This window comes from Cyprinodon variegatus, unplaced genomic scaffold (assembly GCF_000732505.1).
Source record: "Cyprinodon variegatus isolate N-32 unplaced genomic scaffold, C_variegatus-1.0 Scaffold64, whole genome shotgun sequence".
Lineage (NCBI taxonomy): Eukaryota > Metazoa > Chordata > Actinopteri > Cyprinodontiformes > Cyprinodontidae > Cyprinodon > Cyprinodon variegatus.
In genome coordinates, this window is record NW_015150517.1 from 1,224,657 (window position 1) to 1,251,832 (window position 27,176).

The 27,176-nt window shown below is 35.6% G+C and overlaps 1 protein-coding gene across 5 annotated transcripts in view; it reads right to left on the reverse strand.

The window, feature by feature from the left end:
• Positions 1-27,176, reverse strand: part of LOC107082872 (DNA (cytosine-5)-methyltransferase 3A-like) — a 64,329-nt gene that overhangs the window by 5,194 nt on the left and 31,959 nt on the right. For 2 of the 5 annotated variants that reach the window (XM_015371758.1, XM_015371761.1), the window contains 18 exons: positions 26,447-26,484; positions 26,234-26,350; positions 10,932-11,135; positions 8,188-8,346; positions 7,832-7,939; positions 7,265-7,412; positions 6,537-6,680; positions 6,338-6,382; positions 5,747-5,826; positions 4,899-5,011; positions 2,275-2,458; positions 1,910-1,994; positions 1,640-1,785; positions 1,431-1,521; positions 1,192-1,340; positions 805-890; positions 616-688; positions 152-270 (listed from right to left, as the gene is read on the reverse strand). In XM_015371758.1, the coding sequence (XP_015227244.1) occupies positions 152-270; positions 616-688; positions 805-890; positions 1,192-1,340; positions 1,431-1,521; positions 1,640-1,785; positions 1,910-1,994; positions 2,275-2,458; positions 4,899-5,011; positions 5,747-5,826; positions 6,338-6,382; positions 6,537-6,680; positions 7,265-7,412; positions 7,832-7,939; positions 8,188-8,346; positions 10,932-11,135; positions 26,234-26,350; positions 26,447-26,484 (2,089 nt within the window). Of the gene's footprint in view, positions 1-151; positions 271-615; positions 689-804; positions 891-1,191; positions 1,341-1,430; positions 1,522-1,639; positions 1,786-1,909; positions 1,995-2,274; positions 2,459-4,898; positions 5,012-5,746; positions 5,827-6,337; positions 6,383-6,536; positions 6,681-7,264; positions 7,413-7,831; positions 7,940-8,187; positions 8,347-10,931; positions 11,136-17,777; positions 17,923-26,233; positions 26,351-26,446; positions 26,485-27,176 lie in introns of those variants that run through there. The other 3 variants (XM_015371759.1, XM_015371763.1, XM_015371762.1) reach the window with 3 other exon arrangements.

Here is a 27,176-nt window from a genome sequence, read left to right on the forward strand (position 1 = left end):
GTTTTGCGCCCCGGATAGTTTTTTTTCTGGCACTCCATCTTGCTGTTAAGTGCGCACTACAAGTGATAGTCGTAGATAAAAAAAAAAACAAAAAAAAAAGCAAACACGCCTGTGAGGATGGTGGTTGTAAAAAAGCAGAGAACAAACATACCTTTCCATTTCTGTACACCAGAGGATGTCCTCCTTGTTGTCCATGAAGACTGGGAAATGCTCGTCTTTCCCCTGCTTCACAGAGTTGGAGCGGGTCGTTATCGTACGCAACTTCTCAAACTGGAATTTGCATCCAGAAGCAAACACACAGAAAAACACAGACACATGCATTCTTTTTTTAATCCTACAACTGTACTCCTTACAGGTACAGAGGAGAAAATTGTCAAAATGGTAAAGACCATAAGAATAAAAAACTAAAACAGCAAAGGCAGAGGGAGAAATTTGTAATAAAACAGTGAGAGACAAAATCATGTATATTACAGGTTGGAGAAAATACCAAAAATAGAAAATGTATATCCTGAAAGTTACTTATGCATTTCAGCTTGGCAGTTTTAACAACAAACCAGAAATAAATAAATAAACATACACTCAAACACACACGCTCATCTAAAGGTAGGTAGATACCTTAGCTGTGCGTCCATGTTCCAGGCACTCTTGTAAGTCAAGTTTGTCATTTGCCATTGGTGTCAGAGGTCTGCTTTGCCAAAAGAGATGGGGAAAAAAAATCATGTGAATTAAGAGATCAAGAGACAAACATCTAAAAAAAAAATATATATATATATATAGGCCCTGATATGTTCGAGCGTTCATCACCTGGACATGCCGGGTAGGTTTCCCCAGAAATAGCGAGCACGATGGGCAGCAGAGACTTCCTTGGCGTCAATCATCACTGGGTTACACTGAGTAGAAGTACAAGATATCCTCGGATTTGACTTCATGAAAGCAAATGCTGCCTCTTTTATTTACTAAAAGCACTTTTTTGTTAAGTGGGTTAAAGTAAGCTGGAAGATAACAAACATGTTGATGTTTTGAAAAAGAAAAGACAAGAAGGAAGGAAGGAAGGAAGGAAGGAAGGAAGGAAGGAAGGAAGGAAGGAAGGAAGGAAGGAAGGAAGGAAGGAAGGAAGGAAGGAAGGAAGGAAGGAAGATGTTGAATTAATCTAAAAGCTAATAGTTTATTTTTATTTTTTTCAGGACCTACCTCTAAAAAGCGTGAGATGTCACGTTTGTCGCTGACTCCCATGGCGACCACATTCTCAAAGAGCCAAAAGAACGGCCTCTCGTCGCCAGGTTTGGGTCGAGCCTCATGGAGCAAACGATAAAACTCAAAAAACAGACGGCCAGTGCCCTCTGCAAGAAGATAAAGTTCAGTTTTTACGTTTTATTTTTAAAGTTAAGTAACCATATTTACAGCTTACTAGAAGGAAAAGTATTTTTTACCAAACAGGCCTTTCCTCGCAGGGTTGACTATAGAGAGGTCATTACAGGGGCTTCCTCCAATTACCAGGTCAAATGGTCCCCACTCTTCAATCTGACAGAGGGAAACACAGCACCACTTAAAATCATGACAGAGGGATAAAACAAGTCTGGTAGACTGATCATTACTAGAGCCTTGATGTACCTAAACTAAACATAAATCCTTTACTTACATGCTTGCGGGTTACATTGCGTACATCCCCCACATACATGATGCGTCCCTCATGCCGGACCATGCCAACAGTGATGGAGTCCTCACAAACTTCAGAGGCGACATATTTGTCCACTTGGATGCCTAAATCTTTCAGCACCAGCAGACCTACACATAGAGAAAAGGTACAATACTTTGATACAACTAAAGAAAAGTATCATCAGCATAAATGTGAGGGTATTTTTCTAATGAAAACTGCAATTGAAAGCTTTTTAAAGCTTTGCATGTAAACCTGTGGCAATGCCGTCAAATAAAGACAGGACTCTGATTGGTTTCCTCTTTTCGGCTGCAACTGGAGGATACAATTTGGCAGGTTCCTGAAAGAAAGTATGAAGGAGGAAGATTTAATTTGATATACATAAAGTATTTTATTCTTGATTATTTTAATTTATTAAAAAAAATCAATAAGCAAATGGGAAAATTATCTATTTTGCTGTCTACTAATTATTAAAACTGATTAAAGTTTTGAATTTGATGTATGCAGAAATGTGTCATGGTTCTACTGTCCACTTCAGCTGGCATCCGGAGAGGGCCATCTAAACCAAAGGGGCTGATCAATAATTCATGCATTCTAAGTGAACACACAGCCAGGCTTACAAATTCCTGCTCGTGATTGTTGGCAAAGAAGTGCTGAAGTCTGATTGGCCAGTCATCCCTTCGCCGCAGTAATCCGTAGGCGCTCCTGGGTCCGCACATGTAGCAGTTCCAGGGGTCCTCTTTGATGGCTGCTACTGCTGAGCCTGCTCCAACCAGGAGATCGACACATTCTACACAGAAACACCTGCACACACAGACATACATAGCTCTTAATGCTTTCCATGCTTTTACGAAGGATTACTTTAATGTTTAAGCTTTTTCCTATCATTACACAGCATCTGACAGGATTCCTCGACCTATGATTGTAATGAATTTCAACATTTTTCTGAGCCCAGCCAGTACAGTCTAATGTTATTATCATTTGATCATTAGGATGTATAAAATGTAATTCTATAGTAATAATATCATACTGACAATTCGATCTAATTTGCAGCTTTTCTTAGCTTGCAGTTGTTTTTGATAATTGCAGAATTTTCCATTTAAATGGCCATTTCTCAATGTGTACTTCTACTGTGTATGTTCTCATGTGCTCGTGTACTCGTGAAACGTCATCAGCCTCAGCCCTAGCACTGTTCCAATTCACAAGAACACAAGACCGAGAACAGACTAAGTCCCCGGATATTGTTCACTTTACTGAGTATGCATCAGAGCAGACTTGTCTGTCCTCAAGATTGACAGCTGTCCCAGCATGCACCACGGCAGCAGCAGCTGTCAGGGGACTGTTGTTCTATAGAAGTATATTTTAAGATCATTTGAGGCGAGAACATTATACTTTTGAGCATCTCTATATGGCCCATTTACTGATTTATCGCGTAAGATGTTTAGAGGACCGTGGCGACCAGCAGACCTTCGAGGCTAGCCACAGCCATGGGTAACGTTAGCCCGTCTGCAGCGGCCCTCTCTCTGCATAGCCATGTGAGAAGAACTGCTGGCTCTCAAGTTTTTTGTTGGCTTTATTTGACAAAACACTCAATAAATTTATATTTATCTGACTGTGTTAAATATTTATTCCTTCACTTTATGAAAAATGTAATAACTGATCATTATCTAGACACTACTAATAACAGGAGGTGAAATGCGGCTCCAGACGAGCTTTGAATGCATTGATATCATGAGTGCGCTTCAGTTCCAATTGTGCCAGACTTATTCTGCGTGCTTCTATTCTCCATACTTCCTGTATTCTCGTCAAGAACGTACTTGGCGAGAACACAAGTCCGTACTCGTGTTTTTGTGAATTTAGAAATGGCCAATGTGTTTTGGCATAATTTATGTATTTGCAGTGGATTTTGTGCTTTGCTTAATAGTCTAATTTTTGTGTTTTTGAACTTCATTTATTTGCAGAGTATTTGCACCTCTTTTGCATCATAGTGCAAAAATAAACTTTGCAAATGACTGTTTGTAGTTTAATGTGTGCATCCAACAGTTATGAACTTGCAGTTTACATGTTAAAGTGAAAATTAGCCAGTTGGACAGAGCCTGGATGTACGGAAGAGGATTAGGGCCACTGGAAAAAAAAAAAAGTTAACTGATTTTTAAATTTTATTTCAGTTTAGTATGGGAAAAAGTAACTAAAAGAAATTTGACTTTAATCTAGGAATTCTGACTTTTTTTTATTGTCAGAATACAGTCAGAATTTTGAGAAAAAAGTCAGAATTCTGAGAAAAAAAAGTCAGAATTCTGAGAGTAAAGTCAGAATTCTGACTTTTTCCCATACTAAACTTAAATAAAATTTAAAAATCAGTTAACTTTTTTTTTTTTCCCCAGTGGCCCTAATCCTCTTCCGTACGGATGTCACAAAGTATCAGAAGCAAAAATAAACTGTTAATGTATTGCAACTAACATCTATATTTTAATTTTTAAATCAATATTAATGATATGTATATAAGCATTTCAAAAATGCCTAAAATCGTACGGCCCCACTATATATAGTTTTTTCATAGATAGTTTGGTTTTCCATTAAATCATGGAAAAGTACATCACTTGTTACTTCACACACTAGTATTTCAGTGCTATATGATATACTCATTAAAAATCCACTTGGATAAGACTCAAACCTTCTCTACCATGGAAAAGTGAAGCATATTTATTTTCTATTCTGCTCTAAAAGTAAATTAACTGAATCTCCAATGCAGCACTGAAAGACTAACATCCTAAATCTGTTTACCAGTTTCCATCTGAGATTTACTAGTCTGCAGGAGCTCTGAATGCCAGCATTTATTTGGTGTGATTTTTAAATGCTTTTAGTATTCACCTTTAAATTTACAAACATAATAATAATAATGCTACTGCTGTTTGTCACATAGTGCATATCAGCGATTCCAGCTTTATTCCTCATGTTTTGGGCTTGCTTTTATCAGCCACTTCTGATTTCTGTGTTTTCAGTCAGGAGGTTAAGCACAAACATCCTAAGATCAACTGTGTACTCTAGACTCATATAAATAAATCTGGTCCTCATGAGCTGGCTGACTCTGTTCCCCATGAAGACAGCCACAAATCAGAATGTGACATTTATGTATAAACTCTGTCTGTAAATGTGAAATCCAAAACTATGCCCTGTCCACGAGAAGAAGCTGCTGAATGTCAGAGCAGGACTAAAGGGAACATTGCACTGCTATGGTACGGACCTACAGCAGTTGTTGTTTCCACACATGAGCACTTCCCTTCCTCCACAGCAGATGGTGCAGTAGGACTGGTAGCCGTCGTCGTCATACTGGTAGGCGCACTCTAGGAAGGAGTTCTGTTGAAGGATAACACAACATTAACAAAACTCTACCTTTTTTTATGTAGTTATTTTGGCTTATTTTTTACTTTAAAATCTAATCTTTATAAACTAATTAATGTTGTCATATAAATTACTTACAAATCATGAAAGTCAAAGAGGTATCGTAGTTAAAGGATGAACCAATGTCAAATTTAAAATCCCATTTTTATGGACTTTTTGACAAGCTTAATCGCAGAGATATTTCTTTAAACACAAAAAAAAAATAACAACCTATAGTACACACAAAACAGCCACATCAAGTCCTAAAACTCTGCTCACATCACAGTTTTGTGTACTCAAAACAAAAAAAAAGAAAAAATAAGTTAAATTTTAGGCCTAAAAGACATCCATACCTTTCAAAGTTCAAATAAAAACAATATGATGTTAGATAATCATTCTGATCACTGAGAATTAGATTAGCTCTCCACAAGAATCTTAACTCTATGTTCCAACACTTTATGAGAAATGTCTCATCTAAAACCGTTTTAAAGGCAAAAATTCCACTTGGAATCCAAATCAAATTCAATCAAATCCTGAAACTGAAAACCCTAAAAAGATCCACACGTTTACTAAAAACATTTTTTAGTTTTCACTGATCATCAGAGCCAAACTCTGAAGACTGCAGGATACAGTGAGAACCCAGCTACGGTTTTAGAAATCTTTGCAAAAATAATCTGTGCATAAAGCAAAGCTGTGAGAGAGGTCTCTTACTTTGCAACCCTGGCACATCGCTCCCATGAAAAGAGGGTGCTCCAGAGAGACATTGAGGCTTCCACAGGAGATGCAGATGTCTGAACAGTAAAACACAAGGAATAAGTTATCATACATAACAAGTGAGGATTTCAAAGATTTTTCCTGCTCTTAATTACGAGCACCAAGCCAATAGCAGTTTTCATTATTTAGCATTTGTTATGCATCAACAGTAAAAAACAAAAAACAAAAACATGAAAAAGTTGGTCAAGGAAACAGGAAATTAAATAAAAGCCTTATTTAGGGAAGACAAAACAATGTTTAAACCAAGCCTGCAAGGCCTCCTTAGCAGTAATTGCCTAATAATTGTACTAAAATGCAGAGTTCATCAGTCATATTTCAAATAGATAAAAAAGTCCCATATTTATTAGAGGAAATAGATTGCCTGGAACTACAGATTCCTTAGGATTATAAGAGCTTTAAATCAGGTAATAAAAACAGTTTTATAAACACAAGATTATAAATTAACCTAAATGATACTAAAAGATCAATTTCTATTGCACATATATATTATGTAACAGTGCCTGGCTAAACTTAAATGGATTTATTTACCTTCTATATTCCTGGTCTTCTTTTTGATTTCATGTATGAGTCTCTCTGGAAAAAAAAGACATGAAAAATGTTGACCATACACAAAAACACAATAAAGATAAAAGTAAGAACACACTTCTTTCTTTCTTCAACTTTCTAGGGATTAAAGAAAAATGATCTTATGTTTAGAACGAGCATCTTTGAATGAAAGGTGATTTACCTCTGGTCCCTTCGTCGATCACCTCCCTGATTTTTGCTTTCTCTGCTGAGTTCTTGCGGGGTTTCTTTGCAGGTGGAGGTGTGTATGCTGCCTCTGGCTCTGGCATCATCTCTAGGTATCCTTCTTTAAACTGATTTTGCTCCTCTGTGGAGAAAAAGAGTTCGGTTTAAAAGGATCTCTATAAATTCAACCCCCTTAACATTTTTCTAATAGTTTTAGGTAGCTTTATGTGGGATCAAATAAACTATATTTAAGCCACCTCAGATTTGCAGATATGTTGGGAAATTATTTATTTAATATTACTTCATTAGCAGAAAAAAAAACACCATCCTTATATTTCATAACGTCTGACCTAATAGATCTGGTTTGGATAAACAAGCAGCGTTACAGATTATTATCTGCATAACATTCTTCACGTAACATACTGCATCTTTGTCTACTTGAAAAATTTGATAAATTTTTGCTGCATCTATATCTATATCTGCTGTAAATATATTTTTTATGTCTAATGTCTGATTTGTTTACGCCTTGCATTGTTGCTATGGCTACTTTTTTGCTATTTGTTTTGCCTCCTTTGCAAAAAAGTTAAATAAATACATAATAAAGAAAGACCAGTAAGAAACCAGTTTGGTGGAAGATTGATTCATTTCTAAACCCCATAAAAAAGTGTGTCTCCATTGAGTGGTGAGTATCTGATGGTTTAGGGTGAATGTGCTGCAGCTGGTCACCTTCTGGAGGATCCAGTGACTGCGGACCATTTGGAAGGAAGCCAGTCATGGCCCACTCAATCATCTGTCTGGTCTGAAGTTCGACGCCTTCAGCCTCGTCACTTGCATCACAGGAAGGAACTGGTCTTCCTGCTCGCATACTTGCAACCTGAACACAGTCAAACCCACACAGTTGACATTTCTTTCCTTCAGCATCTTTAGCCTCAAACTAATAAGAAATAGAAACACATTTGTTAAAAAATAATCAAGAATACAGAATTTCTTTCAGCTCAAGGTAAAAAAAAAATCACAAAAAGTCATTGATCCCTTGGAAAATTCACCAACCAAATTACAGATTGAGGTACTGGACTCAGATGTTACCACAGCATGTGGGCAGAAGTGGAGAACACACCTCCACAGATGCAAAAATAATAACTACATTCCACATAAATTAGTAGATCATGTTGCGTAAGATATAAATAATAATTACGCTTCATGTTTATAGAGTTTTGTTTTGTTCATAGTCATAATGTTTCTCAAACACAATCTCCAATGTTGAGAACACGAGGTAAACATTAGGTTTGTTACCTGTAGAGCCTCAAAAATGGCCTTTCGATACATGGACTGCTTGTTGTATGTTGGCTGGTGGAAAGCGGATGAGAAAGAGCTCAGGGGCATCAGCTTTTCAACACAGACCTGAAAAACAAGTTAAAAAGAGGTACAAATCATTCAAAGCTTTGGATTCCATCAGTGTGACTGCAAATTAAAACCAAGGCTTTGTGCATCAAGTTAAAGGAAATGGAAAAGAATCAAGATAACGTTTCAAAACATCCAAGAAAAGGAACATATTCCGATGTATAAACCCAGAAAAAAGATTTTTTTTGTGTCATCAAATGTTTGACTTTTTCTTTCCAGCTTTAACTGATAACTTTCAAGATGCTCACCACAGAGAATTTTCCATCACCGAACCACATCACCCAGCGAGTGCCGTCTGCAGCCCGACTCCGCCCGCTCATCCACCAGGAAACGATCCGTCCGGGCCACCAAGAAAAACCTCGCAGCTTCCCAAACACCAACGTTCCGATACTGAAACCCCGGCCATCCTGAGCAGATACAAGGAGGTCAAAGTGAAATTCTGATCAGAATCAAAAAAGTCCCTTTTATTTCTATAGGAAAAAATAATAGGTCTTCTTGTTTACATTTATAACGCATCAAAAACATTCACATTGTAAGATAAAGGGACTGATCTTAAGGATTTTTCACATCTCAAAACATGTACAAACTTTTTTTTTTTTTTTGCCAGTGTGCCTTTAACAACATGTAGATCATATTCTAATGACCAAACCAAATAAATTCAAGGCTGGTGGATATGCAAATGTAAAAACAAGTTATATATTTTCAGCACTTCTAAAAGTCAGGTTCAATCTCACACACTATTATATCTATGGTCATTGTGGCCACAAAGGAAGCATTAGTAAGATTGGTAAGATGCCAGGCAAGGGGGAGAGATTCTGAGGGTGTAAATACCTATATTTAAATAAAAATAAAAAATTTTAGATGCTGAGCTATAAATATTCATAATATGGCGTTGACTATATACTAATTAATATGTTAATGTTGTTGTTTTTTCCTTATGGTTTAAACTATGACTTTTGATGGCAAAAATCGTTTGGATAAATAAATAAATTCACTCAATTGATTATCAGATAAACATATTTTGACAGTCAGAAAGAAACAACAGTAATAAAATAAAGCAGAAAGATGTGAAATTTATTTGTATATGAGTTAATACTTTGTAAAACAACCTTTTGCTGAAATGACTGTATATTGAGCTAAATTAGGACCATAATTTTGTTTAAAAAAAAGTTTAAACCTGAAAAAAAAAGAAATTGGCAAAAACATAAAAGGAAGAAATTTTAACCAGAAAAATATGTTTGGTAAAACGAAAACCTAGTTTTCAGATTTTTATATATTTTTTTTAAACTTGCAATTTTTTCTTATTTTTTTTCCTTCAAACTTAAGGCCCCTTTTTCAGGTGGGGGCCGGGGTCTCAGATGGCGGGGGAGTGGAATCATGACAAACAAAATTTACTCAAGTAAAAGCACAAAATTACTTCATTTAAAATGTAATTTGAGTAAAAGTTACTTAGTTACTTTGAGTTATGTAATGCAAAAAAAGGATGAGTCATGAATCGAATTGAGCACAAGGTGTTTTAATCGATTTCAAGGCGTATTTCAGTGGACATCCACACTTGCAAAAGATCACCTGGGCTAAGGAACATACTTCCTCACAGCACAAGGACAGTAACAACCTGTACCATAAAGTGCAAACAACTTTCAATCCTACTGTCCAACAGACAACACCATGATAACTAACTTCCCGACACATTTTTTCCTAAATTGGATGTTGATGTTTTAAAAGCCGAAAGCTCCACTTTGCTGGGCAGGCACATGTTGCACTGCATTATCACATTGTTCCCTTTTGTGCATTTGAAAACAAATAATCCTTCCAAATATGGCCAAGGGTTTTTCTGGCTTTCGTCTCCAGAATATGTTTCCTCTTCAGGCCTTTTCTCATCCATACTCCCTAAATTGTGATTAGCAACTGCCATCTTCCGAAGCGCAGCACTGGATTATGAAACAATACAAAGGGTAATTGCAAGGCAAGGCCACATTTAATTTTTTCACCATCAGTATTATTTATTTTTTTTTGTTATGCAGTAACGTGAGCGGGTTTTAAATGTAGCAAAGTAAAACTACTTAGGCTAAAATTTACTCGAGTAAAAGCAAAAATTACATATTTCAAAAACTACTCAGAAAATTACAAATTACTCATAAAAAGTACTCAATTACAGTAACTTGAGTAAATGTAATTCATTACTTTCCACCCCTGCATATAGAATCATCTGACCTGAACCTGCAAGTATTCATTTCTAACGTCATGGATTTGCATTCACTGAATTGGTTTGTTTCCACATACACATACATTAGAGAAGACTTAGACAAAACTTTTATTGTAATTTTGTATACACAGAGTGTATACACAGTGAAGAAGAAGGGCTAATTTGGATGAGGTACCAAAAAACATTACCACAGAGACGCCAAAGAACATCTTACTCATCAGCATACTCATCACCTCCCACCTGGCTAGCAGTGATGGTGACCAGAGAAGTTCTGAAAATACTGAAGCGTGACCAAAACATTCCTGCCACGATTTCCACCCACACTAAAATCTGGCAAAAACAACTCCTACTCCTATCTACTAACTCGGGCCTAGCTGTGAGGTACTAGATTAACCAGAAACCAACCTTCTTCAACTACAAGTCTGTTCATGCTCCTCTGCCTCAGGAAATATTTAACCTTCATCCCCTTTTAATCTCCTTTAAAATTCTTCAGCCTTCCAGGTGGAGGTTCTAATAGTTTGGTTGGTTTGGTTTACAGACCAACTCTGAAGACAAGCTATAATTAAATAGGAGTAAATAAACTAATAATTTAATCATTAACTGATCCTACATATAAGAAAATACATTTTTTACTGTTGCGTATTCACAGCAACAGACAAAAAAGTGCAAATCTTCTGTAAGTGAAGTAAAAGCAAATTTTTTGAAGCTTTATTAATCTACAGGTAATCTTTTGTTAGCTTATTTTTTTAATAGAAATATTATGTGACTTTTTTTTATGTATGTTACCTGGTACTCAATCTCACTGGCCATAGCTTGGTCGCCTCTGGCAACTGGATCGGGTGTCACGGCAACTGTTGGAGACGCCGGATCTGTGTGTTGCTGTGAAGGGGGAGGAGTTGGGCTGGCTGGCTCCTCCTCTTTTTGAAAGCCACTCTCTGATAGGTCATCCATCATGCTAATCTCAGCCTCTCTGTATGCCCGCCGTTCTGCCTGTGAGAAAAAACAAACACAAAACTCCTATAACCACTTTTTTTCTAAATTTTATTTAATTTAGCCTAACTTCTGACAACAAAAGTAAATCGTCGTCGATGTTTTCCGACGATGCAGTTAACACCAAAAGCTTCACTTGAAGCCTACTTTACAGTAAAAGTGCTTAAAAATTATTGAAATAAAAAAAGTGGCTCTAAATAGGGCTAGAACAGGAAACTAAATTAGATCTAAATATTTCCAACAAAACACCAAATCGTAAAATGTTTTAATTAATAGAACATGTTTACTTTTCAAAAAAATCTGAAAATAGTTTTCCATTTCCAGAAAAAAACAATCCTGCCATCATATGTGTACATATATAATGTCTAAAGTTTCTGGATTATAAATTTAGATTTTTATTACTTTTAGTCTAATCTCATAATCACAAACTCTTCTAGTTGTGCTTCTTTAGTGTTTTTCTTTCCAAATGATCTGACGGCCACCACAGATTAAGTAAGGCCTTTGAGACCAAGAAACAGTTCTTTATTTGTTTCACCAAACAGGAAGTGAGCACAGAGAAAACGGGTGCGGTGGCATTACAGTTCAACGGGTTCATCTCAGGGAAGTGGAAGGAGGGAGGGAAGACAAAGAGTCAGTGAGTAAATGGGATTATATGATAAATCTGGATAATACAGCAGAAAGAGAAACTGCAGCATTCCCAGTATGAGAAAGAAGATATGAAAGGAGCGGGTCACAAGCCTCTAAGAAGTAAGAAAGAATATAAACAAACTACAACTGTTTAAATTAAAATCTAGCATTCATACTGTTTAAGTATCATCTACAGTGTAAAGTATCTGTTTTTGACTAGCAGTGGTGACATTATATTACTGTTTTGTTGTTTTATTATTAGGGGCATAATCAAATATCCATCAAATTAAAGTAGGGTAAAGACCTTTACTCTTAAAAAGTTTGTGTTTTAAAGAATCATTCATTCTTTTTTTGTGTGTGAAAATCTTTAAACCTGCATATAGACAAATGTACTTAACAGCTTCAGTATAAACTAAGAAAAAAATAATGTAAAAAATTTAAATAGACTGAAGTTATCTGCCTTAATTTGATCTGTAACAACAAATGTTGTGCCACATAATCATTTAATAAATCCTAAATATGTTTCCCTTTCTATCATTTCACCCATTGTTGCATTATTTTTACACCACTTAATCAGCTATCTTTGTACACTGAAAGTAAGAATTAATCAGTCAAACATCTACTCAAGTTAAAGTATTGAAGTACTCACTTATGAAAGTACTTGAGTATTGAAAAATATGAATAAAATTTTCTAATATCAGTGCATTTTTTGTATAATTTTCAGAGTAATTTTAAAGAATCTTGTAACTTTCAAAAACCACCTGATTTATTTTAGAACTACCTACTACTAATTCTACAACACTTGTAAAAAACCTCAACTTAAAAAATGCCATAGGAAATAAGGACAGCTATTTTGATTATTATTTCATATTTAAAATCAAGCAAAAAGAAAATAGGAGTGTCTTGATTCTCCTCACAGTTCCACTATGTTTGAGTAGAGGTTTAAGGTTTTATCCGTAAAGAAACTATAGCTCTGATTTGAGAACTCATCCTACTGAACAACTTAAACACATGGCAAAAACTAATACCTTTAATAAAGTAATTAAACTACTAATAAAATCTGCTCTGAGTTTCTCATATTTGTGGAATCTCATGCAAATCTGTACAACAGTGGTGTCCAAATTCAGTCCTAAGGGCTGCTATCTTGCACGTGGAAACTCCCTTTCAAGAGAGAAAAACAGCAGAAATATTTATTTTATTCAACAATACTATTTCTTTAAACAGTTGCATTTTAAATAATCCAGAAAGTAACAAAGTTTTTTTTTAATGTTCTTATATAAAACTTAAAAAACACCCAAATTCTTCTATTGGTCAATCAGAGGTTTAAATAATCGGCATTTAGAGAGTCTTGAAATCTCTAAACCTCCCGCTTTAATCTTCCCCAAACAAGGTTTTGACTTATTGCTTATAGTTGAAAGAGAAATAAGTAACCATTTTTATGCTTTTTACTTTATAAATCTGTAAAAAAATATAGGCAGGGGAGACTGGGAACAGCTGCAACAAGTCTTTTTTTTTTCAATCAGAAACTTGAAATCAATATCGCACATTCAGCTGGAGCCTCCAACTAACCAATAGACTAGAAGCCAGATAGAAGATCATTGTCTAAAATTTTATGCTAAAAACGTGTTTTTACATGTGTAGTTTCGAATTCCTGTTTTGACACTTTGTATAAATTAATTAAAAGTTAGGTTGATTGAATACTTGCTTCATTTACATCAAACTTACATAATTAACGTGTGCTATATTATCTGTAACCTAGAACTTGCTGTTCTGCGAGAAGGATAATCATAATCCAGGGACGTAAGGCTACAATGGTGCATGTGGAAGTCCTGGGCACATTAAGATCACCAAATGTTAATCTGACCGATGGGAGGGTGAGGGGCTCAATAGATTATTATCAATATTTGGATGCTTAGAAGAAAAGTTAAATAAAAGTTTAATAATCTTTGCTATAAAAAATCTGTTTAAAAAAAGTCCTTTCCATTCTAAAACTAAATTTTGAGCAGATATGGATACTTGAATACATTTGTTTGCCGTGATAATCTGGGATGGTTATTGAAAGAAGTATCTAAAAATGTATATAATTTTTCATTGTGAGATGTCTGTGCATGTGCATTTTTCAGAGAGACCAATGTTGCAGTTTATTCATTGACTAAATTTTATAAACAACACAAATTCTCAGAATAATACTCATGGAGACAAAAAAACAAAAGGCTATGAAACTAAATACATGGGCCATTAGCAGACAGACGTACATGGTTAGTGTAGGCCCAATTGTCTCAGAGTTATTAGTTCCAATCATCCCCGGTATCCGCTATTTCACTCAGTCAATAAAAATGCTATTAATTCAAATAGATCTGCATATTATATGTATATATTTGAAATAGTCTGCTTGGACACACTGTTTCCTAGATACTGTATTCCGAGTGTAATACATTTTGAGCTCCAAATACTGATAAATTATTTGTCTATCATATCTGACTACAAGTGTTGATCCCACCTAATGTACGATTTTAGAACTTGAGATACTATTTATCAGAGAACATGAGAAGACTTGTATAATGGTTAAAAAAGGAAATGAGTAAAAAAAAAATTAATAACTATTAATAATAATTGATATTGTCACAGGATATGTCAGAACATTTTTCCGAGTAGTTCTGGTCAGTTAATCAAGATCCAGATGTTGCTCTAAGTACAGAACTTTAAATCTGGAAAGAAATTTCTAATTTAGGTAAATTCATACACAATAAAGTCTCCTTAGAGATTACTGCTAATTAGCAGAATATAAAACTTTGATATGAAGACAACACACTGACAGACTGTATCTAAATAATGCGCTCAGTTAGAAACTGCCTATAACATAATGACTTTATGCACTACTACACTGTAATAATCCCTCTGTGGCCCAGATGAAAGACTCCATGTCTCCACCGGAGCCTTTTATTGGCTTAGACCAATCTTTTTTTTCACACAGTGAACAGGACACTGAGGTTTGTACCAAAGCTGAGCTGGAAGTTGCAATAAAAACTTAATTGTATTACTAAACAAAGGAAGTAAGGCCTGCAGGCTGAAAAAGAAGCATGGTGGACAGCAGAATTGGAAAAATCGTCAAAGTGAGAGTTTTAGGGTTACATCATGGATCACCTCAGTTGAACTCTGGGGTGAAAAAGTCATTTCTTCCTGCTTCAGTTGACCTCTGAACCTGTAAAATCTCAATCAGCTTTCTCATCAAATATGCATACAAAGACTCCCACATTTAACATGCACAGTAAGCATATCTTCATATGTTTTCACTGCTTTTTTTTACATATTATTTACATATATACTGTATATAAGGTAGAATAATAAATCAGCCTAAATCTCCCTCCTAGAATGGCTACATGCGTGTTGCCAAGAAATATTAGCTTCCTTAACTATCCACCAATGCTTGCTTCAATAAATACATTAGATTGTTATTGTTCATGAAAACCATGAAAACACATAAAAAACCAAACACATCATTTTCACTGGACATTAGATTAAAATATGTCTAAAATCTAAAAAATAATATTGAGGCTCGATAGAATTAGTTGGCAGAATTGCTGTGCCTTGTGTTTATGTTGAGTTTTATTTCTCTGGAAGTCAGAGATTGAACCAAAAAATTATAACGGACCTAAGTAGAAAGCATTTTAATCTGAAATCTTACTGCATTACAAGCTGAAAAAGTCACAGTGTTTAACGGGAAAGGTACCATAAGTGCTAAAAAAAAAAATGTATATCAAAACTCTTACTGAACTTGATTTGTGTGGCAGCTGAACAGCTGGTAGTTAAACATTTTGAATGCACGGGGCATTCCTGAGGTGTTTCTGGTAGGGCACCTCAGGAATTAAAGCTCTACATCCAAAACACAAGATTCTTGAGTGACATTGGAGACCGCTTACCAAATTAGTATGTCTATCATTTAACAGAAACTTTTAAAGTGTTGTATGTCTAGACTAGAAAAATAGGATTAAATGCAAGACAAATAAGATTAAGCAACACAGGACGCATCCCCAAATATTAGAACCTGATGCTGTTACACTATTGATTCATTTAGTCCTTTTTCATGTGATCACCTCCCTCTTTATATCTACTTCCCTAAACTGCTAGGTCCAACAGTTTTAACCATCGTGGTTCTTCTGTTATTAGAAACTTGAGGTCAGTCAACCTCCTGCCTGCCTTTGTATCCTTCATTATGCTACCTTATTGACAGACTGTGACAGTGTGGGACCTTATTCTGGTCAAATTATACTGTTGTGATGAGAGGCTGCCCAACTGTCCCTGTTGCAACCCCAGATCTGTCTCTTTCTCTAAATGTTCAAACAGGTAAACAGAATTTAAAATAATTGTGTCCAAAATCAAATAGTGCAAATACCATATGACTAATGATTATTTTAATGTTAGGGTCAAATAATTTATCCTGCACTTGCTGCTGTTGCACTTCTGGTTAGACCTAAACTGCATTTTGTTGCCTTGTACCTGTGTAATGACAATAAAGTTGAATCTAATCTAAAATCTAAAAAAATAAAAATAAAAGTTTGAAGAAGGAGTGATAGTTGTGAGTTACAACTTTGAACTCTGAAAAACCCAAAGGACTGGTCAGTGTTTTCACTCTTAGTGCCGCCCCCTTGACCTACGATCCCTGACCTTTTGACCCAACCAATGAGCCATCTCTTAAAGCCCATAACGTTTACAAGCGTGACTGACCCTAACCTCCAGATGAACTCAACATTGCTTCAGAAAATTACACTTCAATAAAATTTTTTGCATAGTCTCTCTCTGAGTCACTTGCATCTATGGGATACTTTGAGGAGAAACTTTCCATTTTTGCATGAAGTCCGACAATAGTAAAAATAGTAAATGACCTGTATTTATAAAGCGCTTTTTCAAGTCAGAAGACTTGACTGAAGTGCTTCACACTACATTCAGTCATTAATCCCTACGATGTTTACTACTGAAATGCTAAACATATATACCTGATGGCTTAAGGAAATTAAGTAAAGATTTATTTTTGTAATTATTTGGTGACTTTCCATTTTTTTGTAAATCCAGGGTTGGCTCAACTCTGTTATTGCAATTTTTGTCATGAAAATGAAAAATAAGTGATCAAATAGTACAGTTTTACATTTTAAATAAATTAAAATAAATAAATTCTTAAAAAAATACAGCAAGGTCAAATCTAAAACAGAATATTTTGTGATTATTTTACATTTGTAGTAAGAATATGTTTCATAAATGTAATGTAAAGCATAATTCTATTTTCCAAAGCAAATGAAAACCATAAATACACATGGTGTGCTTAGAAAATGTTCATTTAAATACACAGAGTGTATACAAAATGACAGCAAAGTTTGTCTAAGTCTAGAAGAATCTGAATAATAGGTAAAAAAAAAAAAAAAAGCCTATTCTGCAGTTATTCTCTTATGGCTTAATGTTGTTTTTCAATCACTCCATGCAAAACTATACACATGCATAATATTAAGAAAAGTGATGTAATCAACATTTATATTGATTAGAGATGGGTGTATTTACTTTTCAAAAAAAATTATTTTTAAACTGTTTTGCACCTATTAAGCATGCAGAAATTTTTCACAGCAACAGCCATAAACTTCAGATTTGATTGACCAGAACAACAGTTGAAGATGTAATAAAACTGGAAAAAATTGCAGGATTAAAAACTGGGACATGCTTTTAAATCCAGTAACACAAGTCTTTGACTGAACATCACTGAACTCTTCAGCTTTCCTACAGGATAGAATATTTGGAAATGTTTTATTAGAAATAATTTAAAATAATTATTAAATCAAAACATTTTCCTTCTTGAAGTAGATCTAAAAAGAACTCTTGAGAGAAGCTGGCAGTCAACCCAGCTTGTGTCACTTCCAGTTTGATAACCAAAGCTTGGCTGCATCTTTTTTTTCCACACACTACTGTGGATAATTTGCAACACTTCAAAAAAATAGGAAGAAGGAAAGAAAATAAGGAGAAGCTACTTACAAGTCGCACATGGTAACTCTCCAAGTGTAACCCTTCCTCCCTGGCTCTTTTCCTCTCTGTCATTTCTTCGTCTGTCTCTGACTCACCTCCTACTCTTCTTCCTACTCCTTTCTTACTGCGTGTCTCCTCGGCTACATTCGCCCTCTTTGCTCTTTTTTGCTCTCTGCTGATTGGCCGCAAGTGAAGTGTGTGATTTACTGACTGCTTTCCCTAACAGATGTTAACGTGAACGACAACAACACGCAGGCACCGATAGGTAAGTTTTGTGTTTGGTAGCCTGAGGGCTTTTAGAGTGATGATAGACACACGCAAATTAGGGTAGTGTTTATGTGTGTGTGAGTGTTTGTGTGCCAGGTGTGTATGCAAACTGAGGTCAAAGGTTAGGTAAGCCGTTGAAGTGATAAGGCTGCAGGATTTGTTCAGGCAAAACCTAAAAAGCACATATGCATATAAAGACAGCTGAAAACAGACATTTACATATGTGCCTTTTTTAATAGAGCAGACAACAAATTTCCTCCATGTTTTTGGTCAGTTTGGATTAACAAAATTATATTTTGGTTATCCTAACATTACTATGCCTCTAAAGACATCTGGAGACATCAGATGACATCATGGTTGTGTAATCCTCTGTTATTTTGAACAATCTTACTTTAAATATAATAATATTTTTAGGGTAAACTATTAAATACATCTACTCATTGTATGACACAATGGAAATAGAAAAAAAAAGTGGAGGACAATTTTAGATCTTAACTTGTTTATCCTTGGGTATGTTTCCCCCAAGCCTGACGGAGCCACGTTTCTCTGATCAAGCAATTATAATGCAAATATAAGCGCCTGGGAATGTCCAGCTATCACACTGTCAAAGAAAGAGATGTTGTCAAACAGGACTTAGGGTGAAACGTGCGTGTCAACCTCAAAATGAAAGCAGAAGTCTTCAAGTAGATGCTAGTAACGTTAAGAATAGAGTAAAAAAAGCTCTGTACCAACATGGGCTGAAAGGTCAGAGAAGAACGTACACAAGTGTACGTTCCTGAAAAAGTGTGTGCTGCCAAGGGAAACTACAAACCCAACTCTGTTACAGCTGCTCTGTCAGGAGGAAGTGGCCTAAATTTCAGCAAGCTAATGTTAGAAGCTTGTGAAAGAAACCCCAACTTGTTTGAGTGCAATCGTTTACTTTTAAGGGCAGTTATTTTAGTAAAAAATTTAATCTGTAAATCTTTCATGTCCCAGATTATTCTTGCGTTTCCCAACAAATTCAATTCTATTAATCCTAAAAACAAGAAAATGGTAGTCCTTCAGTCCTTTAATGGAAGCTGGTTTGCAGATACTGACTGGTAAACGAAGCAATTCATCACACGCCAGCAGAAATCTGGGACATGTTAACCTCTGCGTTAGTTACCGGTTTCAAAAAAACACACTCTTACTATTTTGGTCATCTTGCGCTTCCTAAGTTTGTCAACACATAACTGAACAGTTAATTCTCATGAATGATTTAAACCATATTTTTTTTCAACATGTAATCAATAATTATTTATCTTCTTATTCATCTTCTAAGAGTTTTAATCTCTAAGCTTCATTCCAGGTTATATTTCTCAATAACAGTGGCAAGTATATCAAACCATTAGCAGTTTTTTTTTTAGCTAAATAAAGAACACTCTTTTTTGGTTTGTTTTCCTCCACATATACACTCATTCCTACAATCCCTTAAGGGGGTTAGAGTAGTTGAGAACTGATGCAAATTACACCACAGTGGGGTGCTTCTTCTGTCACTGATAAACTACACTTTTTAGCACAATGCCAGCACACTCTTTCATAAGTCGCCCAATACAGCACAGTTAGCGACTCTTAGGTTCAACAGCAGTCATTTGACCTCAACCCCCTCGCTCCTTTACAGTCTTTCAGGAAACACCCAAAGATGGCCAGAGGGTGTCTGCTTGCTAAATCCTGCCTTGAAGTGTGTTCTGGGAGTGGTAACAAATTAACTCTTTGCATGCCAAAATAAGCTATCCAGCCAATAGCTGGTCCCTTTACAGTTGATACACACCAAAGAAAGTAAAGTTCTCCGAAAAAAAGTCCTAATATCTTAATAGGAAAAGCAAAAGGGATAATTACAGTATAAAACTGCATGATTTCCTGATATTCTGCAATCCTAAAATCAGACATGTTAACTGTAACTATATTTTTCTTGTTCTTCTTCTTTTTAAACTATTGAGTTGATTTAACTGGTAACTTTATCCACTGCTAGATCGACAAAGTAAATCAATCAATCAATGTGTTTCAAAAATGTATGTTTCTATATTCCTCTATCAGGATTATAGTTAACTCTCAGTGGTGCTGCTTAAATTTCATTCCACGGTCTTGCATTGCATTCATCAGCTCACGCCTGAAAGCTGAGGATGATGAGTCACAGAGGAGAACATGGAATTGACAGAAAGTCCCATTTGCTCTACCTTTCTGTCTTTTTTTCTCTCGTTCCATCTGTCACATGAGCTGGTAACAGTTTGAGATTTGAACACCAGCTGGTATCAATCTGACCCAGTAGAGTCTGTTTTTCTAGTACATGTAAATGACAACAAGTTTGTAGAGTTGAAGGTTTAAGAAAAGTAAAAGCCCTTTCTAAGTGTAAAACTTTAAAGGAGAGCATCGTTTTTTTTTACATTGGGCCCTTGATTTTACGTTATTATGTCATGTTCTACTCACCCATATGAGTTTTGTGTCATTTGGAGCTGTTCCGAAAATATTTCGTTAGGTTATATCCAAGTAACGTCTTCCTATGGGCAACGACTTGAAGGCCCAAACTAAACTGTTCATAATTTATTCTTTATGGTACGCCAGCATTCATAACACGTAGGCGAATCACTGTCCCCCAGACATAAGCGGTTATATTTTTTATATTTATATTTTTTAAAAACAAAGTGGAGTGTGTAAGACGTCATCCGCATGCCGGATTGGAGTTGTGACAGGCAGCCCAGGCCACAGGCGGCTACGCTCTACCCCTTCTATTCATTTGGCGAGCTAATCTGAGTCGTTCAATTCCATTTGAAGAGCGAGATCATCTGTGGTAGTAGCACTAGACATCTTCCAGTCATGTGAGTAAAACTAGCATGAGTTCAGCGGACAGGATGAATGAACGGTAGCCTGCGCGCACGGATGACGTCATACACACTCCGCTTCGTTTTAAAAATATATAAATATAAAAAATATAAACGCGGATGTCTGGGGGACAGTGATTCGCCTACATGTTATGAATGTTGGCGTACCATAAACTTGTTGCCCATAGGAAGAATAGGAAGACGTTACTTGGATATAACCTAACAGAATATCTTCAGAACAGCTCCAAATGACACAAAACTCATATGGGTGAGTAGAACATGATGTAATGACGTAAAATCAAGGGGCAGATGTAAAAAGAAATGGTGTTACCCTTTAAATACACCTGCTTATTCGCCATGATCCGTAGTCACGTGTCAGGCTGATTTTTAAGGTTATTCCCTTACAATACAGAGCACTGGAGGATAGGGTCAAACAAGCGACAGAGGAAACAACAAGCACCTGTGGTTTTGGTCGGTTTCAGTCTCCATCTTTGTTCTCACACGCTCTCATAGTTCTGAGTCTCAGTGACTTTCTCTCCCCCCATTATGACCACAGACCCCTATGCCTCAGTCAGGAACTCTCTTTTTCAACCAAAGCCACAAATATATAGTTGCATTTTTACTCCTAGTGACATTTACTTTCATACACAAACTTCCTCAGGATTTGCTCTGTTAATAAAATATGTTTTGGCTGCAGCAGTGACAGATTTCAAAAATATAAAAATAAAAATATTCAGTATCAATTAGAAGATCTTCTGTGGAAAAATGTATAATTTTATGGTTCTCTGTTACATTTGTTGAGATTATCTTTGTTTATTTTCATTTTTTATTTTGCTGTTCTATATATATTTAGTTATGTACAGAACGCAACCTTTGTATTATGAATATTCCAATTTGTCATACCCTAGCAGCAGCCTTCTTAATTGTTTAAACAACTGTTCTCAATTTTCTTTAAAAAAAAAAAAATTATTTTAAGAGCATTTTATTTAAAGGAAGCAGTCTGTTTAAGGTCATTCCACAGAATCTCTGTTGGAGTTAAGTTTAGACTTTAATTAGGCCACTTCAAAACATTTATATTGGTTGGTTTGAGCCACTTTGTATACCTGAACAGGCTAAAGAAGGTTTATCCGTATGTTTCACAGCTGTTCATGTAGTTTATTCTTTCACCTTGTCAGTTAGGTTCTGTTTAAATATTTTTTTGCCTCTACTAGTGTAGCAATAATCCTATCTGGGTATGAAAAGTGAAACTGAACCAAAATACTTTAATCACGGTCATTCCTATTTTGATAACTGGAATCCTTATTGGTTCATTTGGTTGTCTTTCTTCCATTAAAATATTAAAACAATATTTGAAAACTTATGTTTATATATATTTACAATATCCTTGCCTGGTATTATGTTACCAGGCACGGCACCTATTTCATAAAAAAGTGAAAAGCCAGCAGCTGTACAGTAACATAAGGATTTTGAGGAGCTTTAGTATCTGTTGAAGTTGAAGAGATCCTAGATCAGAGAAATGTATAATGTTTTTATCATCTAAAAATACTTTAGAAAAATCTACTCCAAATACAAAAAAGGAAGGTTTAAAAATGTGCTCTGTAATATATGTTTTTTTTAGTGTGTCTGTGCTTTGGAGAGATTTTAGTTAAAATCAAACCATCTGTGTGTACCCACTTGGCAGTGGACAAAGAAGCAGCAATTAAAAGTAGAAATTTAACTTGGCTATAAATACAGCTTAAGAATACATGGCAGTAATCAGCAATTGGCTAGGGTAAATAAAAAAAAAAAATCAAATAATGTTTCCCCCTAATATGCCTTTTTTAAAAAAGGAATTATGATGCTGAAAACATGAAAAATACCCTTTTTCTTTCCAATAATAAACTATTATTGATTGAGTGGCTTTATTCAACTCACAATGGATACATTTATTCATTACATCGGCTCAAATATTCAAAAAGAAGAAGAAGGTGCCAAAGGAAGAAAAGGTGCTTCAGGGTATAAACAGTGCATCCACATATATATATATATATATATATATATATATATATACCTCACAAAATCCAATAAGTACCAATAAATATCAGCAAACATTTATTTTTAAGAAGAAACTCCCTTTCAGAGTAAATAACCAAACTCTTTAGATTAATCTCTGAACAAGAGTGCAAATTAATCAAAACTTAGTTGGAACAATGTTTGTGTCCTAGACACCAGAAAAGCTCCTTTGCTCTTTGTGATTCTGAAGTCAAAATGATTAGATCAGTTATTTTAAGTGCTGTTTATTTAATAGAAGTTATACCCAGTCTACATAATGCCACCCCACACTGTATCCCAAGCATATTGGAGTGACCTGAGCACAGCACTCTAACATCTGATCCCACTGGTCAATTCACACTTTTAACACAAAGTTAATGAAACATAATAGTAACTGTTTCTGCATTGTTTTCCACACAATATTTACTGGAACCTTTAAAGGGGTCATAGAATGATTCTATAGGGTATTTGGTGCTGGTCCTTAAGGTCTCTGAATAGGGTGTGTAACATCTCTTGGGCTGAAAATTGCATATTTGCTGTTCTATGAGCCCTAATACAAGCCTGGTTAAGAGCCCCAGAATGAAACAACAGGTTTTCTTCCTTTTATGGTATGCTCATGAATATTTAGATGAGCTGTGCACTGATTGGTTGGTTTACAGCGACTCATCATAGCAACAAGCACTCACTAACTAAAACATCTAAATTGTTGATATGGTAGGGTGACCAGACGTCCTCCTTTTCCCGGACATTTCCTACTTTTCATACCTAAAAAAAATGTCCGTGGGGAATTTCAAAATCGTCCAGGATTTTGGCCGACTACAATGCATGCATTGTTTTGCCTGCACACTCTCACTCACATCAAAATAACACCACCTCGCATAGTCTAAAATTAGGGATCATTTATCCCACTTGCGGGCATCTGTGAACAACTATCTATATCAAGGAGACTCCCGGAACTTCCGGGAGACTTGGGATGTCTGTTACGGGCCCCCAGCCCCCCTCATCTAGCTGAGAACGGTCCAGTCAGCGGCCCAGCAGTCAACACTTCATACCCGCCCCTTAACTGGGCCAGTAAACCAGTGGGCTAGTCTGTATGTCAATTTCGGGGTGTGACAAAAGTACAGGCCAGAACCAAATAAGGCAACATCCCCTGAATTGACGTCAATTTGGTGCTTCGTTTGGATTTGCCCGTTTTATGGTGGAAGTTTAGAATTGTGAGATTTGCAGAGAAAGGAGGTGTCGATGTGGATTGAACTTCTCTGTACGTCCGTTTCACCCACTGAATTTTCGTTATTAATCTATGAAAATGTAAACTGGGTTTTGCATTCTATGACCTCTTTAATAAAACATGCAACATGCTAAATCACCAACAGGTTATACCAAAACGGAAAGAAGGCAAGCTAATATTAGCCTAGCACACCAGCGAACATCCAAAAAGAGTAGCGGCACATGAAGTAAAGTCTTTTTGTAGCTTTATGTGCGAAGTCTGATAGTGCTTTAAAAAAAATTTGGGCTGCATTTATAAGATTGAATTAAGATTTAAAACCCTCGTAGTGGAGCAAAGAAGACTGCAAACAAACTCAAATAAAAAAAAATGTGTTACAGATTAAAAAAAGTGGTTTAAATAAGATATGTTGTTCATATAACACAACCCAAAAAACTCATGAAAATGTATAAATTAAGCACATATATGGACATTTTTAGATTACAGAATACTAATTCGGAAAAAAACATAAAAACAAAACAAAACTAATCACGGAAATATTAAAAAGGGGTATGAGAGGAATAAGCTTATTTTATGGCAGCACATTTAACACTATTTCTGCATAACTGTAACATTTACCTCTGTTGGTTTCATGTCACAGTATATTTTTGCAACTACAGCATAAAATATAAACTTTTATTCTATTTAAAGAAGATTTTAATAACTAAAAACTGTAAAAATGCAGAGAACGTTTGAAACAAATGATGAGTAGGCAATCTACTTGTATTATTTATGATGCAAATCTAGGCCCTGACCTTGTTGCTCCGCAAGAAATGAATATATTTAAAACAGACCAGCGGGTAGGAACATTATACCTCCCCTTTGAGAAACTATGATCCAGAGGTTACAGGTGGATGCCAGATGGTGAAGCTGCTCAAAGCGTATAAGAAGAGCAGCAGAAAGGCGTCATTTTGAGGTTATTAGAGCAGAGGCAGGGTTGCTGTTTAGAGCTTTATGCAAATCAGTGGCTGACTATAGCAGTGTTTATAACAAAAACACAAAAATATGGAAGATTTTATTTAGTTTTCATGTTTTATTTTCTAAAGTAAACATTGGATAAAATAGCACATATGAAAATAAGCTGGAAATAATATGCACAATCTTTGACAAACTACCCACATAAAATCTATTTCTTGACAGTTGTAGGAATTTGACCTTCACTTGACTATTCAGCAGTACAAAAAAAACAAACAACAAACCACAGCTAATATCTGATGCAGTCAAGCTACTGAAGAACAGCAGGTATCACTTAAAACTGTTAAACAGGTGATCTAACTTCGGAAAATCAGACCACATTTTAGTTATTTCTGATAAATATTGCAGAGCAGATATAAAGCACCCGGAAAAGTATCAATTCAATTTAAACCTTCTTCTGAAATGTTTCATTTAAGTTTATTTGATAAATAAAAACAGAGTAGGGGATGATAGTGGAGTTGAAAGGAGATGATACCGAAGTTTTAAATGCTTTTAATAATGAAGAAGCTGGGATTTGTAGTGTCTGATCTCCTTTGAAAATTTGCTCACCGTCAGTTAGACAGTTTGAACATTAGCTGTAAATAGACATTCTCTATTCTTTTTAAGCCCATCCTAACCCATGGTTTAACTTTGATCTTTGAATGTAGACCTGGCCTTATGTTTAGTGTTGTCCCACTTGAAGACACTTGAAGACAAATCTTCACCCCCAGCTGTTTTTTCATAACTACTGTTTATTACCTTAACCGTTCTTACCGTAAATCATGAACAGTTGAAATAAAAACAAAGGATCCCCAGAGCATCATACTACCACCACCATGTTTTATTCTGAGCATGATTAATTTATGATGACAAGGAGGGCACAATAGCTAAGTTCCTTATTATACAGCCGTATAGTAAATAGGTAATATCCAGAGGCAAATGGTTGCCTTTATTTAAGGGTGTCAGACTAATGTTGATCAATCTAATACCATTCCAATAAAATACATATAAGTTAATCAATATAATAAATATAAAAGCTTAAAGCAGGATGAATACTTTTGCATGGCACTGTCAAGTATCTTCACACAGACAGGGACCTGTTTATCTCCCACCTCCATCTTCCAGCGGCTGAGCCATTCTTCCTTCTGCCTTCTGCTGATATAGAACGGATCCCCAGCCTGGAAGGTCACTCTGGGGACTGGCCTCCGCCGAAGCCTCCTGGTCTCACCCTGTACACCCACAAATAAAATGCACACTAATCAGTCAATCAGTAATCAATTTTGATGAGGCAAAAGCCAAAGTATTGCAGCAACTAGTTTCCCCACCTCTCTGGGAGAGTCACAGTTTCTTTCATCCGGTTCATCTGAAGAGGAGGAAAAAAGAAATGGGCTGTTAGTATATTTTAACAAGTTTAATGAGGAGGGAAAGTCATGCTTTTCATTACTATATAAAAGCCTGTATTTCTGAAATTACAATACACTGAAACACAGCAGTGTTATTTGGCTGGTAAGAACATAATAAACTAAGATAACCAAATTCAATAAAAATTCAATAAAACTAGATCTACAATTATAATATACAGGGAAAAATTTCACAGTTCTTATTTTTCAGACAGATTTCACTATTTCAAAATTTCGAGTGCTAATTTTGAGTTAAATTAATCAAATTAACTTAGCCCCTGTTCCCTATTAAATCATTAACCTACAATGAAAAATTACTTATTTATTTCTCATGCTGTAGTCAGGCTCGATTATTGTCAGACCTGCAGAATTTAAGAAATCACTTAAAAGCCAAAGAATTTAAAATGCAATTTAGTTTTGCAGCAGGACAATGATCCACAGACACCAGAAATCCAACTGTGAATGGCTCAAAAGAACCAAAACAAAATGAAGGTTTTGGAGTTGGTAAGATAAACTCCAGACTCTAATCGGATTTTGGTGCAGTGACGTGATCTTAAACAAGCTGTTTATACTTAAAAATCCATCTGAGTGACTGAATTAAAGAACGTCTCCAAAGAGAAATAAGCCAAAATGTCTCCACAGCAAAAAAAACAAA